At 41.1% G+C, this 15,875-nt stretch overlaps 1 protein-coding gene across 2 annotated transcripts in view; it reads left to right on the top strand.

Annotated features, from left to right (window-relative positions):
- Nucleotides 1–14,117, top strand: part of LOC110537019 (contactin-associated protein-like 4) — a 215,625-nt gene extending 201,508 nt beyond the window's left edge. Inside the window, exons 21-24 of one of the 2 annotated variants that reach the window (XM_021622727.3) lie at nucleotides 3,323–3,410; nucleotides 9,265–9,483; nucleotides 10,225–10,296; nucleotides 11,308–14,117. In XM_021622727.3, the coding sequence (XP_021478402.2) occupies nucleotides 3,323–3,410; nucleotides 9,265–9,483; nucleotides 10,225–10,296; nucleotides 11,308–11,507 (579 nt within the window). In that variant the 3' untranslated portion in view covers nucleotides 11,508–14,117. The remainder of the gene's footprint in view (nucleotides 1–3,322; nucleotides 3,411–9,264; nucleotides 9,484–10,224; nucleotides 10,297–11,307) is intronic. The other variant, XM_021622728.3, reaches the window with a different exon arrangement.
- The last annotated feature ends 1,758 nt before the right edge of the window (nucleotides 14,118–15,875 follow it).

Consider the following 15,875-nt stretch of genomic DNA (forward strand, 5'->3'; position numbering starts at 1 on the left):
TCCACAGCACCCAGGGAACATTAGGTTAAATGCCTTGCTCAGGGTTGAATGACAGATTTTTACCTTGTCAGCTCGGGGATTCTATCAAGCAACCTTTCGGTTATTGGCCCAACGCTCTAACCATTAGGCTATCTGAAATATTACTTAAGTAGTTTTTTGGGGTATCTGTACTTTACTATCTATGTTTTTGACAACTTTTCCTTTTACTTCACTACATTCCTAAAGAAAATATGTACTTTTTACTCCATTAATTTTCCCTGACTTCCAAAAGTACTTATTACATTTCGAATGCTCAGACAGCACAGCAATATGATTCAGAGGGGTTGGGTTAAATGCAGAAGACACTTTTCAGTTGATGGCATTCAGTTGTACAACTGACTAGGTATCTCCCTTTCCCTTCCAATATGGTTAAATTTGCGCACTTATCAATATAACACAGTCATCCCAACTGCCTCTGATCTGGTGGACTCACTAAACACAAATAGAGTGTTGGAGTGTGCCCCTTTCTGTCCATAAATAAACAAATAATAATAAGCATGCTGACTAGTTTGCTTAATATATGGAATTTGATATATAACAATTACTTTTTACTTTTATTGAAGTATGACAATTGAGTCCTTTTTCTATCGTTGTACTTAAGTACATTTAAAACCATATACTTTAAGACTGTTACTCAACTAGTATTTTACTTTATGACTCTTACTCAAGTCATCTTTACTTGAGTATGACAATTGAGTACTTTTTCCACCACTGCGGACACCCAAACATGTTTTATAGAGGTGCTGGTTGGTCTCCTAACCAATTGTGCTATTATGTGTTTTTTTTCGCAATATTTGTAAATTATTTTGTACATATTGTTTCTGCAACCGTATCTTACGGAAGAAAAGAGCTTCTGGATATCAGGACAGCGATCACTCACCTCGGATTAGACAAAGATTTCTTCTTCAACAATAACAACCACAACAACAAGCAGGACTCACACGATATTCTCCAAACACCCCACAGGGCAGACATCCCAATTATTCGCAAAAAGAAGCGACACAGAGGAAGAAGAGCCGGATGCCTCGTCCGGACCCGCAGAAGACAACTAGGAAAGTTGCCGTTACCGTCAATATTACTCGTCAACGTGCAATCATTGGACAATAAACTAGACTAGGTATGATCACGAATATCCTACCAACTGTAATATCCTATGCTTCACGGAATCGTGGCTGAATGACGACATGGATATTCAGCTAGCGGGATACACGCTGCACCGGCAGGCTAGAATAGCACACTCCGGTAAGACGAGGGGGGGCGGTCTGTGCATATTTGTAAACAACAGCTGTGCACGAAATCTAAGGAAGTTTCTAGATTTTGCTCGCCTGAATTTGAGTATATTGTGATAAACTGCAGGCCACACTACTTGCCTAGAGAGTTCTCAGCTATACTTTTTGTGGCTGTTTATATACAACCACAGACAGATGCTGGCACTAAGACCGCACTCAGTCAGCTGTAGAAGGAAATAATCAAACAGGAAACCACTCACCCAGAGGGTGAAAATGACTACAGACCCGTAGCACTCACGTCTGTAGCCATGAAGTGCTTTGAAAGGATGGTAATGGCTCACATCAACACCATTATCCCAGAAACCCTAGACCCACTCCAATTTGCATACCGCCCAAACAGATCCACAGATGATGCAATCTCTATTGCACTCCACACTGCCCTTTCCACCTGGACAAAAGGAACACCTATGTGAGAATGCTGTTCATTGACTACAGCTCAGCGTTCAACACCATAGTACCCTCAAAGCTCATCACCAAGGTAAGGATCCTGGCACTAAACACCTCCCTCTGCAACTGGATCCTGGACTTCCTGACAGGCCGCCCCAGGTGGTGAGGATAGGTAGCAACACATCTGCCACGCTGATCCTCAACACTGGAGCTCCCCAGGGGTGCGTGCTCAGTCCCCTCCTGTACTCTCTGTTCACCCACGACTACATGGCCAGGCACGACTCCAACACCATCATTTAGGTTGCTGACGACACAACAGTGGTAGGCCTGATCACCGACAACAACGAGACAGCCTATAGGGAGGAGGTCAGAGACCTGGCCGGGTGGTGCCAGAATAACAACCTATCACTCAACGTAACCAAGACTAAGGAGATGATTGTGGACTACAGGAAAAGGAGCAGCGAGCACGTCCCCATTCGCATTGGTCCAAATATACCAAGACAGTCAAGAAGAGGGCACGACAAAGCCTATTCCCCCTCAGGAAACTAAACTGATATCCTCAAAAGGTTCTACAGCTGCAACATCGAGAGCATCCTGACCAGTTGCATCACTGCCTGGTACGGCAATTGCTCGGCCTCCGACCACAAGGCACTTCAGAGAGTAGTGCGTACGGCCCAGTACATCACTGGGGCAAAGCTGCCTGCCATCCAGGACCTCTACACAAGGTGGTGTCAGAGGAAGGCCCTAAAAATTGTTAAAGACCCCAGCCACCCCAGTCATAGACTGTTCCCTCTACCACCGCATGGCAAGCGGTACCGGAGTGCTAAGTCTAGGACAAAAAGGCTTCTGAACAGTTTTTACCCCCGAAGCCATAAGACTCCTGAACAGTTAACCAAATGGTTACCCGGACTATTTGCATTGTGTACCCCCCCCCCCCCCCCCCCCCCAAGCCCTCTTTTACGCTTCTGCTACTCTCTGTTTGTCTTATTTGCATAGTCACTTTAACTATACATTCATGTACATACTACCTAGATTGGCCCGACAAACCAGTGCTCCCGCACATTGGCTTACCGGGCTATCTGCATTGTGTCCCACCACCCGCCAACCCCTCTTTTTACACTTCTGCTACTCTCTGTTCATCATATATGCATTGTCACTTTAACGATACCTACATGTACATACTACCTCAATCAGCCTGACTAACCGGTGTCTGTATATAGCCCTGCTACTCTTTTTTTCAAATGTATTTTTACTGTTGTTTAATTTCTTTACTTACCTACACACACACACCTTTTTTCACACCATTGTTTAGAGCCTGTAAGTAAGCATTTCACTGTAAGGTTTACACCTGTTGTATTCGGCGCACGTGACAAACTTTGATTTGATTTGAACGAGAAAACCTTTCCAAGCTATTTCACTACTTTCCTTTTTTAGTTGAATGACAGATACTAAACAGCCAAGTGATAATGTGTTTAACGTACTTTGAAGAGCAGTCTACATGAAAGAGTACATTCTCCATCATCTGAAAGTGTTAATTGTCTTTTTTAAATCCCCAATATGACCATTTGACAAAGTGTTTACAGGTCCTGTTCTGCAATTTGTTTCAGATTGACCAGCACGAAAGGGAAGACTTCAATCTCACATCTGATGCAGAATTCAATGCTATCAAGTCAGTTGTCCTGGGGAAAGTGCATGGTGAGTTATAGAAGACTCCATTCAAATGACGAAGAAGGCCGTTTAAGTTAAAACTTGCAAAGAAATTGTGATTTAATATAGAGCTCAGAGGTGTTTCGCTGTATGTTTCAATCACAGAACTGGAGAGCTTGTGAGGATCCCTCCTGTCTGAAGCTTTTACATAAAGCTTGTTAAATAACATAAAGCTTGTTAAAATGACATAAAGATTGTTCAAATGAAAATATGATAACAAAGAGCTTCTTTAGCTCAAATAGAGATAGAATTGCTCCCATACGTATGTAATAATTATCTATTATTATGTTTATTTTTTTGTTCACTCAGGTAATCACAGTTCGACATGACATGTTATCATCAGAGCGTTGTTGGGTGTCTGTTTACTTCAAATCTGAATAATATCGTCTTTGTGTAATTATTGTCTATCCCCTGCTTTGGAAATAGGCCACTTTATGAAGGCCTATTGCTAATGTCTTTATTTTAAAATAGGAGGCCTGCTTTCAGTTGTGAGGAATGATTAAAGGAAACAGACATAAAATACAGCAGTTACAGTCGTACAGTACATTCTGATACAATATAATTAACAAAATATTCCATGTCAAGTGGAAATAATACTCCCATACTATGCCTGTATACACAATGCACTGCTACTCATTTCAGATGCAAATCCATTTCTATCCATATGTAACAATGTCAAGAATGTCACAATAACAAGTTAAACAGTAGCTACTGTGATATTGTTATTGACTTATTCAGGAACTTTCAAAAAACTCCATTAGTTTAAAGTCAGACTAACCCAAAAGCTCCATTATTGTAAAGTCAGACTAATCCAAAAGCCCCATAGGTCTAAAGTCAAAGCTCCATTGGTCTAAAGTCAGACTAATCCAACAGCTCCATTTGTCTAAAGTCAGACTAATCCAACAGCTCCATTGGTCTAAAGTCAGACTAATCCAACTGCTCCATTAGTATAAAGTCAGACTAATCCAACAGCTCCATTGGTCTAAAGTCAGACTAATCCAACACCTCCATTAGTATAAAGTCAGACTAATCCAAAAGCTCCATTAGTATAAAGTCAGACTAATCCAAAAGCTCCATTAGTATAAAGTCAGACTAATCCAAAAGCTCCATTAGTATAAAGTCAGACTAATCCAGTAGCTGTAGGGTATAATGACTTGTGGGGCTAAGGGGTCTGCCCTCTGGCTCTCCGGTCATCCGGCACATACACACAAACAAACTGCTCTGTGGTAGTGGAATGTAACCTCAGATGCCATGGACCATGTTAAAGCATGACCGGGTCCTCCCCATACTCTCTTTTCTAACCCCGCCACAGTATGTGTGTCATATCAGGATCAAAGAGCTGGCATGAAAGTGGATTCTGTGTCATTCCCAGCGACGCCTGTCATCAATCACGCTAACAAATTGAAATGTAGTGTGTGTGTGTGTGTGTGTGTGTGTGTGTGTGTGTGTGTGTGTGTGAGAGAGAGAGACTTGCTATTGAAAAGGCCGCCGTAGGCAGGCCTGGCTCTCAAAAGACAGGCTATGTGCACAATGCCCACAAAATGAGGTGGAAACTGAGCTGCACCTCCTGCCAAATGTATGACCATTAGAGACACATATTTCCCTCAGATTACACAAATATTCCACAAAGAATTTGAAAACAAACCCAATGTTGATAAACTCCCACATCTACTGGGTGAAATACCACAGTGTGCTGTCACAGTAGCAATATTTGTAACCTGTTGCCACAAGAAAAGGGCAACCAGTGAAGAACGAACACCATTGTAAGTACAACCCATATTTATGTTTATTTATTTTCCCCTTTGTACTTGAACTATTTGCAAACAAAATGACATTTGAAATGCCTTTATTTTTTTGGAACTTTTGTGAGTAATGTTTAATGTTCATTTTTTCACTTTTGTTTTCTATCTACTTCACTTGCTTTGGCAATGTTAACATATGTTTCCCATGCCAATAAAGCCTCTAAATTAAAATTGAAGAGAGAGACAGAGAGAGACAGAGAGAGACAGAGAGATGGTGAATCACTAAAACAATACAGAAATACACTACGGAAAAAGAAGGAACAGCATGTCAGAAATCAGCTCAAAGTAATTGAAGAATCCATAGACTCTAACCACTTCTGGGAAAATTGGAAAACACTAAACAAACAACAACACGAAGAATTATCTATCCAAAATGGAGATGTATGGGTAAACCACTTCTCCAATCTTTTTGGCTCTATAACAAAGAATAAAGAGCAAAAACATATACATGATCAAATACAGATCTTAGAATCAACTATTAAAGACTACCAGAACCCACTGGATACTCCAATTACATTGAATGAGTTACAGGACAAAATAAAAACCCTCCAACCCAAAAAGGCCTGTGGTGTTGATGGTATCCTCAATGAAATGATCAAATATACAGACAACAAATTCCAATTGGCTATACTAAGACTCTTTAACATCATCCTTAGCTCTGGCATCTTCCCCAATATTTGGAACCAAGGAGTGATCACCCCAATCCACAAAAGTGGAGACAAATTTGACCCCAATAACTACCGTGGAATATGCGTCAACAGTAACCTTGGGAAAATCCTCTGCATTATCATTAACAGCAGACTCGTACATTTCCTCAATGAAAACAATGTACTGAGCAAATGTCAAATTGGCTTTTTACCAAATTACCGTACAACAGACCATGTATTCACCCTGCACACCCTAATTGACAACCAAACAAACCAAAACAAAGGCAAAGTCTTCTCATGCTTTGTTGATTTCAAAAAAGCCTTCGACTCAATTTGGCATGAGGGTCTGCTATACAAACTGATGGAAAGTGGTGTTGGGGGTAAAACATACGACATTATAAAATCCATGTACACAAATAACGGTTAAAATTGGCAAAAAACACAAATTTCTTCACACAGGGTCGTGGGGTTAGACAGGGATGCAGCTTAAGCCCCACCCTCTTCAACATATATATCAACGAATTGGCGCAGGCACTAGAAAATTCTGCAGCACCCGGCCTCACCCTACTAGAATCCGAAGTCAAATGTCTGCTGTTTGCTGATGATCTGGTGCTTCTGTCACCAACCAAGGAGGGCCTACAGCAGCACCTAGATCTTATGCACAGATTCTGTCAGACCTGGGCCCTGACAGTAAAACTCAATAAGACCAAAATAATGGTGTTCCAAAAAAGGTCCAGTCACCAGGACCACAAATACAAATTCCATCTAGACACTGTTGCCCTAGAGCACACAAAAAACTATACATACCTTGGCCTAAACATCAGCGCCACAGGTAACTTCCACAAAGCTGTGAACGATCTGAGAGACAAGGCAAGAAGGGCATTCTATGCCATCAAAAGGAACATAAATTTCAACATACCAATTAGGATTTGGCTAAAAATACTTGAATCAGTCATAGAGCCCATTGCCCTTTATGGTTGTGAGGTCTGGGGTCCGCTCACCAACCAAGACTTCACAAAATGGGACAAACACCAAATTGAGACTCTGCACGCAGAATTCTGCAAAAATATCCTCTGTGTACAACGTAGAACACCAAATAATGCATGCAGAGCAGAATTAGGCCGATACACACTAATTATCAAAATCCAGAAAAGAGCCGTTAAATTCTATAACCACCTAAAAGGAAGCGATTCCCAAACCTTCCACAACAAAGCCATCACCTACAGAGAGATGAACCTAGAGAAGAGTCCCCTAAACAAGCTGGTCCTGGGGCTCTGTTCACAAACACAAACACACCCTACAGAGCCCCAGGACAGCAGCACAATTAGACCCAACCAAATCATGAGAAAACAAAAAGATAATTACTTGACACATTGGAAAGAATTAACAAAAAAACAGAGCAAACTAGAATGCTATTTGGCCCTACACAGAGAGTATACAGCGGCAGAATACCTGACCACTGTGACTGACCCAAAATTAAGGAAAGCTTTGACTATGTACAGACTCAGTGAGCATAGCCTTGCTATTGAGAAAGGCCGCCGTAGGCAGACATGGCTCTCAAGAGAAGACAGGCTATGTGCTCACTGCCCAAAAAATGAGGTGGAAACTGAGCTGCACTTCCTAACCTCCTGCCCAATGTATGACCATATTAGAGAGACATATTTCCCTCAGATTACACAGATCCACAAAGAATTCGAAAACAAATCCAATTTTGAAAAACTCCCATATCTACTGGGTGAAATTCCACAGTGTGCCATCACAGCAGCAAGATTTGTGACCTGTTGCCATGAGAAAAGGGCAACCAGTGAAGAACACACACCATTGTAAATACAACCCATATTTATGCTTATTTATTTTATCTTGTGTCCTTTACCATTTGTACAATGTTAAAACACTGTATATATATATATATATATATATATATATATATATATATAATATGACATTTGTAATGTCTTTATTGTTTTGAAACTTCTGTATGTGTAATGTTTACTGTTAATTTTTATTGTTTATTTCACTTTATATATTCACTTTATATATTATCTACCTCACTTGCTTTGGCAATGTTAACACATGTTTCCCATGCCAAGAAAGCCCTTGAATTGATTTGAATTGAATTGAGATGAGGCCTGACTGAGGAGGAATAGCTCCCCTGTTGTAAGAAGGGAAAGTTACAGTCAGGATACAGTAGCTTGTGTGATGCAGTACAATGCCATCGGCTCACTAACTTCTTTAAGAAAGGGAAAGGGGAAAGGGGGATACCTAGTCAGACATCTGAATGCCTTCAACTGAAATGTGTCTGCCTTAATCAACATCCATGTCTTCGGGCGCCCGGGGAACAGTGGGTTAACTGCCTTGCTCAAGAGTACTGATAACCATGCAAATTCATACCATTAAATGCATAGTCACTTGGTCATTCTGAAGAGCCAGTGAGGCAGATACCCTGGCAAATGTAGGGTTTTACTGGATATTAGCCAGTCAAATGGAAGCAGTGTTACTTGGGTCTCTCATTATCTACTTTCAAATGGAAGCAGTGTTACTGGGGTCTCTCATTATCTACATTCAAATGGAAGCAGTGTTACTGGGGTCTCTCATTATCTACTTTCAAATGGAAGCAGTGTTACTGGGGTATCTCATTATCTACTTTCAAATGGAAGCAGTGTTACTGGGGTCTCTCATTATCTACTTTCAAATGGAAGCAGTGTTACTGGGGTCTCTCATTATCTACTTTCAAATGGAAGCAGTGTTACTGGGGTCTCTCATTATCTACTTTCAAATGGAAGCAGTGTTACTGGGGTCTCTCATTATCTACTTTCAAATGGAAGCAGTGTTACTTGGGTCTCTCATTATCTACTTTCAAATGGAAGCAGTGTTACTGGGGTCTCTCATTATCTACTTTCAAATGGAAGCAGTGTTACTGGGGTCTCTCATTATCTACTTTCAAATGGAAGCAGTGTTACAGGGGTCTCTCATTATCTACTTTGTTTATTGTGAGCTGTTGATGAACTTTCTGCCTAATCAATCAATATTACGCTGAGAGCAATGAATCCCACTTATTTTACCTTAGACTGATCAGTATACTGCACATTAGTGGGAGGCCGAGTATCTGCGGGTTTTTGCTCCTCCCTTGTACTTGATTGATGAAGTAAGATCACTAATTAGTAAGCACTCCCCTCACCTGGTTGACTAGGTCTTTATTGAAAGAGAAAAAACAAAAACCAACAGACAATAGGCCATCCATGTATTGAGTTTGACACCCCTGATGTAGGGGATCTATTTTAATCTATACCATTATCCATTACAGTACGTAATGATCTGACTTACCTCTGATCTCACTGACTGTTTCTGCATTTTTGGTTGTGTGCATGGGTGTGTGTGTGCGTTTGTGTTTAGAGTCTGGTGAGCTGGATCCAGAGATTGCCAGGCTGAACTCCCAAGGTTTCAGTGGCTGTCTGTCGGTGGTCCAGTTTAACTCCGTAGCCCCACTGAAGGCAGCGCTGCTCTACCCCAACACCAGCCCAGTTGTAGTGATTGGATCCCTAGCAGAGTCCACCTGTGGCTCCCCATCTCCAGCCAATCCCTACCCAGCTGAAACTACACACTCCCTATCAGGTAAGGTGTCAAGTTCCCTATGATGGGCGGAGTCTGTGGTAATAGCGGGGACTTATGGTCATCCCTTTTCCATCTCTTTCTCTCTCTCTCTCTCTCTCTCTCTCTCTCTCTCTCTCTCTCTCTCTCTCTCTCTCTCTCTCTCTCTCTTCTGCTTGAGTGCCTTTTGTTTTTCTTTAATTCCACTTGAGAATCTACACTTTTTTCCAAACTGCTTTTTCAAACTTTATCAAGGGCCCATTTAATACATACACCATCTTCCTTGTTAATTAGATGAGAATGAAAGTGATTACATTGTGACAGATGAGTTCATTCATTTGGATGAGAGGCATTTCTCATTTGCATAATATTACTTCTGTGGTCCTCCTCATGCGGTTTAGGACTGAGGGTGTAGTGTTAAATGAATCCTGCATGGACTGATGACCCTTGATGTTACTGACTCTCTCTCTCTCTCTCTCTTCTGTCCCTTTCTTTTCTCTTCTCCCTTTCTCTTTCTACTCCTCTGTCTATCTTTCTCTTTCTGCTGCCTCTCTCTCTTTCTGCTGCCTCTCTTTCTGCTGCCTCTCTCACTATTTCGGTGTATCTCTCTCTTTCTGTCTGTTTCCCTCCATCTGTCTTTCGGTCTCTCTCTTTCTGTGTCTCTCTCTTTCTCTCTGTGTATCTCTCTCTTTCTGTCTGTTTCTCTTGCTCGCTCTCTGTCTTTCTGTCTCTCTCTCTCTCAATCTCTGTCTCTCTCCGCTGTAGATCATTTAGGTACAGTAGGTACTGGTGAGCTTATAGTCAATGCAATCAAGAGTGACTCTGCATTGATTGGAGGTAACGGGAACATGTTTCTCATGTGTTTCACTGTTATAGTGTCATAATAAACCATACTTATATTGTATTCAGTAAAACAACATGTCAGATAAGAAATGATCCTGTTCAAAACTTATCACTTGCAAAATACATGTTTTTCTGAATGAGACAAACCTGGATAAATAAAAGTTAACAATATTTCAACATAAGATATGGCATGTTTGCAGCATCACATCACACAGCTTTGAAGCGGTGGTTGATTAGGTTCCAGTTGGTTCAGTTGCTGGAATATAGAAAGTAGTTTAAAGTCCTCCTTATACAGGCTTACTCAGTGCCAAATGCACAAAGAACACCAAAACTAATTCAACGTTTAAAGAAATGATTTGCTGATTAAGGAAGTTTTACAGCTATCTTCAAATATATTTTCATTTTAGAACCATTGTAATTTACCATTAAATTGAGTCTGGGTGTGTTCTGGTTTCCCAATAAGATGTATCCTTTTCTCTTGATAATGAAATGCACCATACATAGCATTGCAGTGTACAAGGACTGTAGCTAAGGTTTATGAAATGAATGCCTGCTACGTTTGTGAGAATTGAACTGGAGATCTTTGTGCTGTGCCTTGTACAGAGATGAATTTACAGCTTTTAGAAGCTTGTGTAATGCCTTTTAGAGTTTAGATTAGCAACGGAAATTAGGCAGGCCGGGTAATAGCAATGAAATACCCACAAGAGAAATTGGCATATTATTTATCTTAAGGCTTCTATGCCGTAGACAAAATGTTGCAGAACTAAACTTGAGAATGTGAGAAAGGAGTTAATGTGTTCTGAAAGCCACTGTGCTTTCTCTATTTTTGCTTCTGAAAAAGGAAACCCATAGAGATGTCACAATGTGAAATGATGTTAATTGGTTTCACTTTAGAAGTCTTCAGTGTTTTCCGTCTTAAAAAAGCATTCTGTTAAAGTTTCTTTCTGTTTTCAAATGAGTGCTGTTTTGTTGTTTCCTGACTTAATGTTTTGTACTCCTTTGCAGGTGTGATTGCTGTGGTGATATTTGTGATTCTGTGTGCGTTGGCAATAATGGCAAGGTTCCTGTATCGACGGAAAGAGACATTCCACACCCAAGAACCCCAGGGAATCAAACCTGAGGCCGACAGTCCTGAATACCCTTTCCACAGCGAGCCCAACTCACAGAACATACTAAGTGAAAACCAAAAGGAGTATTTCATATAAGTCAAACTATCCACATCTCGACCTTCTCGATGTTGGACTAATCCAATGAATCTGATTAAGGAAGGACAAGCCTTGACAAGACCTAGAGACGTTAATTACGTTCACAGTACATTACACACACAGTACATGCAGTAAAAGACCATCAGCAACTGTCAAAACAAGATGGCGGACCAAGATTTGAAGAAGACAACAAATAATCTGTAAATGCATCCATGTATTGTGGTTTCAAGTAGTTACCACAGCCACAAAACCAAATTGGCTATATCGTAAACAATAATGGAAACTAAAGTTTGCTTTTCGGTCTTAATTTAAGGTTAGGTTTAGGCATAAGGTTAGCAGTGTAGTTAAGGATTGGGTTAAGGTTAGGGTTAGGTTTGACATTATATTTTAGAGAAATTGTAGCAATAGACTGGGTTTATGACTTTGTGGCTGTAGTAACTAGTGATGACCACATATTGTTTACTGTTTTTTGTACACACTGTTTGTACTGGTAATATGACACAAGTGTAGATGATAGACTTTGAAAGGTGTTGATACTGTCATTCATGGGAGTGTAAATATTATTTGAAAATGTAAATGTTGAATTAATTCATGTCTTTATAACAATCGCTGTCTAATATTCCTCTCCGGTGGTACAGTACTGAAAATATAATAATGCCTGGATGGATTTATACTGTATGTACTTGCAGTACGGTTATGAAGATGATACAATACATGTTTGGATTATTGAGTTGAAAGTATTTTGGTATTATGATGATGCAATTGCTTTATTGAGAGATTTAGATGTTTTAGCCATAGAGATTACCTCTACAGTAATAACATCTCAGAATCTGTTGACCAAAATACATGAGAACATGTATTGAACAAACATATCGAATCGAACATCCCACTGACAAAATTTATGTAAATACAGTTTTATGTTCCAAATGTTTTTTTGTTTTTTTACTTCACTGTACTTCAGAAAGTTCCGTGGCAAGCATAACCTGTAATTTTGTGTGCTTGCGCTGCATTATCCTTGATAAAAAATAAAAGCATAGCCATTTAACGGTTTTCTTTGAAACACTGCTTCCTTACCACCCACAGCTAGAACACTTTGACAGACCCAATTCTCAGAAAAGCTTTGAACGGAACTCACAACATTAGGCTCACTCTAAAACACTCTGGCTAATCACAACCTTCCTTTCACAAGGTGCTAATCTTTATGAGAATACCCAGTTTGGTTTGTCAGACAGACAGACAGGTTTGGTGGGATTGGTGATTCATAGGAAGCAGAATGATAATCAGAGGAAGTTCATCTGAGACACGCTGACAGAGTCAGAGAAGAGGAGATGGATCTGATGAATGCCAACCTGTCTATCTGTCAGCATGCGTGTCTTCATTCGGTTCAAACAGCGGTACAGACTAGATCAGGAAGGTAAAGAGGAGAGGATTGTCGTCATCAGTTGCTGTTCATCACACAAACACTGCTCTGCTCTCTGTGTTAGTTGGATCCCTGGAGAACATAGCTAGAGTACTTTAAATGGAAGACTTTTGACCATTTCTACGACATTCTTTCCTTCCACAGTGCTTTTTTTCCTGGTCAGATTAGATGTTCCCAAGCATTAAACATTGTATGAATCTACTAGATGTTGGTTGGAGACAGGTGACCTTACGGAGGTTTTTCTACAGCCCTCACAGTCACAGTAATGCCGCTGCACAATATTTAACTAGGCAAGTCAGTTAAGAACAAATTCTTATTTACAATGACGGCCTACCCAGCCAAACCCTCCCCTAACCTGGACGACGCTGGGCCAATTGTGCGCTTACTTATGGGACTCCCAATCACAGACGGTTGTGATACAGCCTGGTATCGAACCAGGGTTTGTAGTGACACCTCTAGCACTGAGATGCAGTGCCTTAGACCGCTGCGCCACTCTGGAGCCCTTGACCAGTAAAAAGAAGTAGTACACTATATAGGGATTAGGGTACCATTTGGGACACAACCTCTGATAATAAGCCCACAGAGAGTACAGTCTAAAATACCCATGGACAGAAACAAATGGATAGCTGATATTGAGTCTCCGCCTAGTATCCCTTTATTCAGTTTAAAAACCCTCACACTCCCATGTTGGTATGTTTTAGGGCAGGATACTAGAACATTTCATGGATTATAGGACCACAGAGAGTCCAATCTAAAATACCTATGGACAGAAACAGCATATTGAGTCTGCCTAATGAGTATAAAAACCTATACTACCTACTCTTCACATCCCTGTGGTATTTTGTCATGCAAAGCAGAGTGTCAATATGCCTGGGAATAGATCCAATCGGAGGTGTGAAGGCATTCATTTTGCTTTCTGGGACAAGCTGTGTATACTGTCATTTTGAAGAAACAAAGTGCTAACTATACAGTAATGGGCATGTTGGCATAACTGAAGTTTGAGGGGTATTAAAGGTTTATTCTTTTTGGGGGTCTTTAGTTTCACTTTTTTTTTACATTACACATGGTTGGGATTGAACTGAACACTACTCAATGTAACTATAATGGAATGATGCTTATTGGTGATTATATTCAGGTTGTTTTGATTAACAAGTATATCCTGTTCAATAAATTTCAAATTGATCAGTTATTGAATAGTGTTGAATGAGAAACATGTTTTTGATGCACTTTAAACAAATCATGATACACCATATATGTGTAAAGGATTGTAAGGAAGTGTTGACAGTTGAAACCATCCACCACTTCTGTCACTACTAATGCTTCCATTCAATATCAAACTCCTGTCCACTGTCCGTAATGGAAGAACTCATTCTGTGTAACTTTATGGCGAGATGCATTGAATGCATTGAATTAAATATTGAGAAATCTATTGCACAGGGCTTAAGGATTTGTTTATGTTGGTGTTTGTCTTTATGTATGTAAAATCGATTCCAAAAATGTATATGTCCATGCAAGAAAAGATATGACAATGCAACAATGCGCATTATCTACCAAGAGAATTCTCTTCGATTATAATCGATTATAATCACAGCCGTATATATCCCCCCCCAAGCAGACACATCGATGGCTCTGAACAAACTTTATTTAACTCTCTGCAAACTGGAAACAATTTATCCGGAGGCTGCATTCATTGTAGCTGGGGATTTTAACAAGGCTAATCTGAAAACAAGACTCCCCAAATTTTATCAGCATATCGATTGCGCAACCAGGGGAGGAAAGACCTTGGACCATTGTTACTCTAACTTCCGCGACGCATATAAGGCCCTGCCCCGCCCCCCTTTCGGAAAAGCTGACCACGACTCCATTTTGTTGATCCCTGCCTACAGACAGAAACTAAAACAAGAGGCTCCCACGCTGAGGTCTGTCCAACGCTGGTCCGACCAAGCTGACTCCACACTCCAAGACTGCTTCCATCACGTGGACTGGGAGATGTTTCGTATTGCGTCAGATAACAACATTGACGAATACGCTGATTCGGTGTGCGAGTTCATTAGAACGTGCGTTGAAGATGTCGTTCCCATAGCAACGATTAAAACATTCCCTAACCAGAAACCGTGGATTGATGGCAGCATTCGTGTGAAACTGAAAGCGCGAACCACTGCTTTTAATCAGGGCAAGGTGTCTGGTAACATGACCGAATACAAACAGTGCAGCTATTCCCTCCGCAAGGCTATCAAGCAAGCTAAGCGCCAGTACAGAGATAAAGTAGAATCTCAATTCAACGGCTCAGACACAAGAGGCATGTGGCAGGGTCTACAGTCAATCACGGACTACAGGAAGAAACCCAGCCCAGTCACGGACCAGGATGTCTTGCTCCCAGGCAGACTAAATAACTTTTTTGCCCGCTTTGAGGACAATACAGTGCCACTGACACGGCCTGCAACGAAAACATGCGGTCTCTCCTTCACTGCAGCCGAGGTGAGTAAGACATTTAAACGTGTTAACCCTCACAAGGTTGCAGGCCCAGATGGCATCCCCAGCCGCGCCCTCAGAGCATGCGCAGACCAGCTGGCCGGTGTGTTTACGGACATATTCAATCAATCCCTATACCAGTCTGCTGTTCCCACATGCTTCAAGAGGGCCACCATTGTTCCTGTTCCCAAGAAAGCTAAGGTAACTGAGCTAAATGACTACCGCCCCGTAGCACTCACATCCGTCATCATGAAGTGCTTTGAGAGACTAGTCAAGGACCATATCACCTCCACCCTACCTGACACCCTAGACCCACTCCAATTTGCTTACCGCCCAAATAGGTCCACAGACGATGCAATCTCAACCACACTGCACACTGCCCTAACCCATCTGGACAAGAGGAATACCTATGTGAGAATGCTGTTCATCGACTACAGCTCGGCATTCAACACCATAGTACCCTCCAAGCTCGTCAT

This window comes from Oncorhynchus mykiss, chromosome 12, assembly GCF_057628025.1.
Source record: "Oncorhynchus mykiss isolate SJ-2025 chromosome 12, ASM5762802v1, whole genome shotgun sequence".
Classification (NCBI taxonomy): domain Eukaryota; kingdom Metazoa; phylum Chordata; class Actinopteri; order Salmoniformes; family Salmonidae; genus Oncorhynchus; species Oncorhynchus mykiss.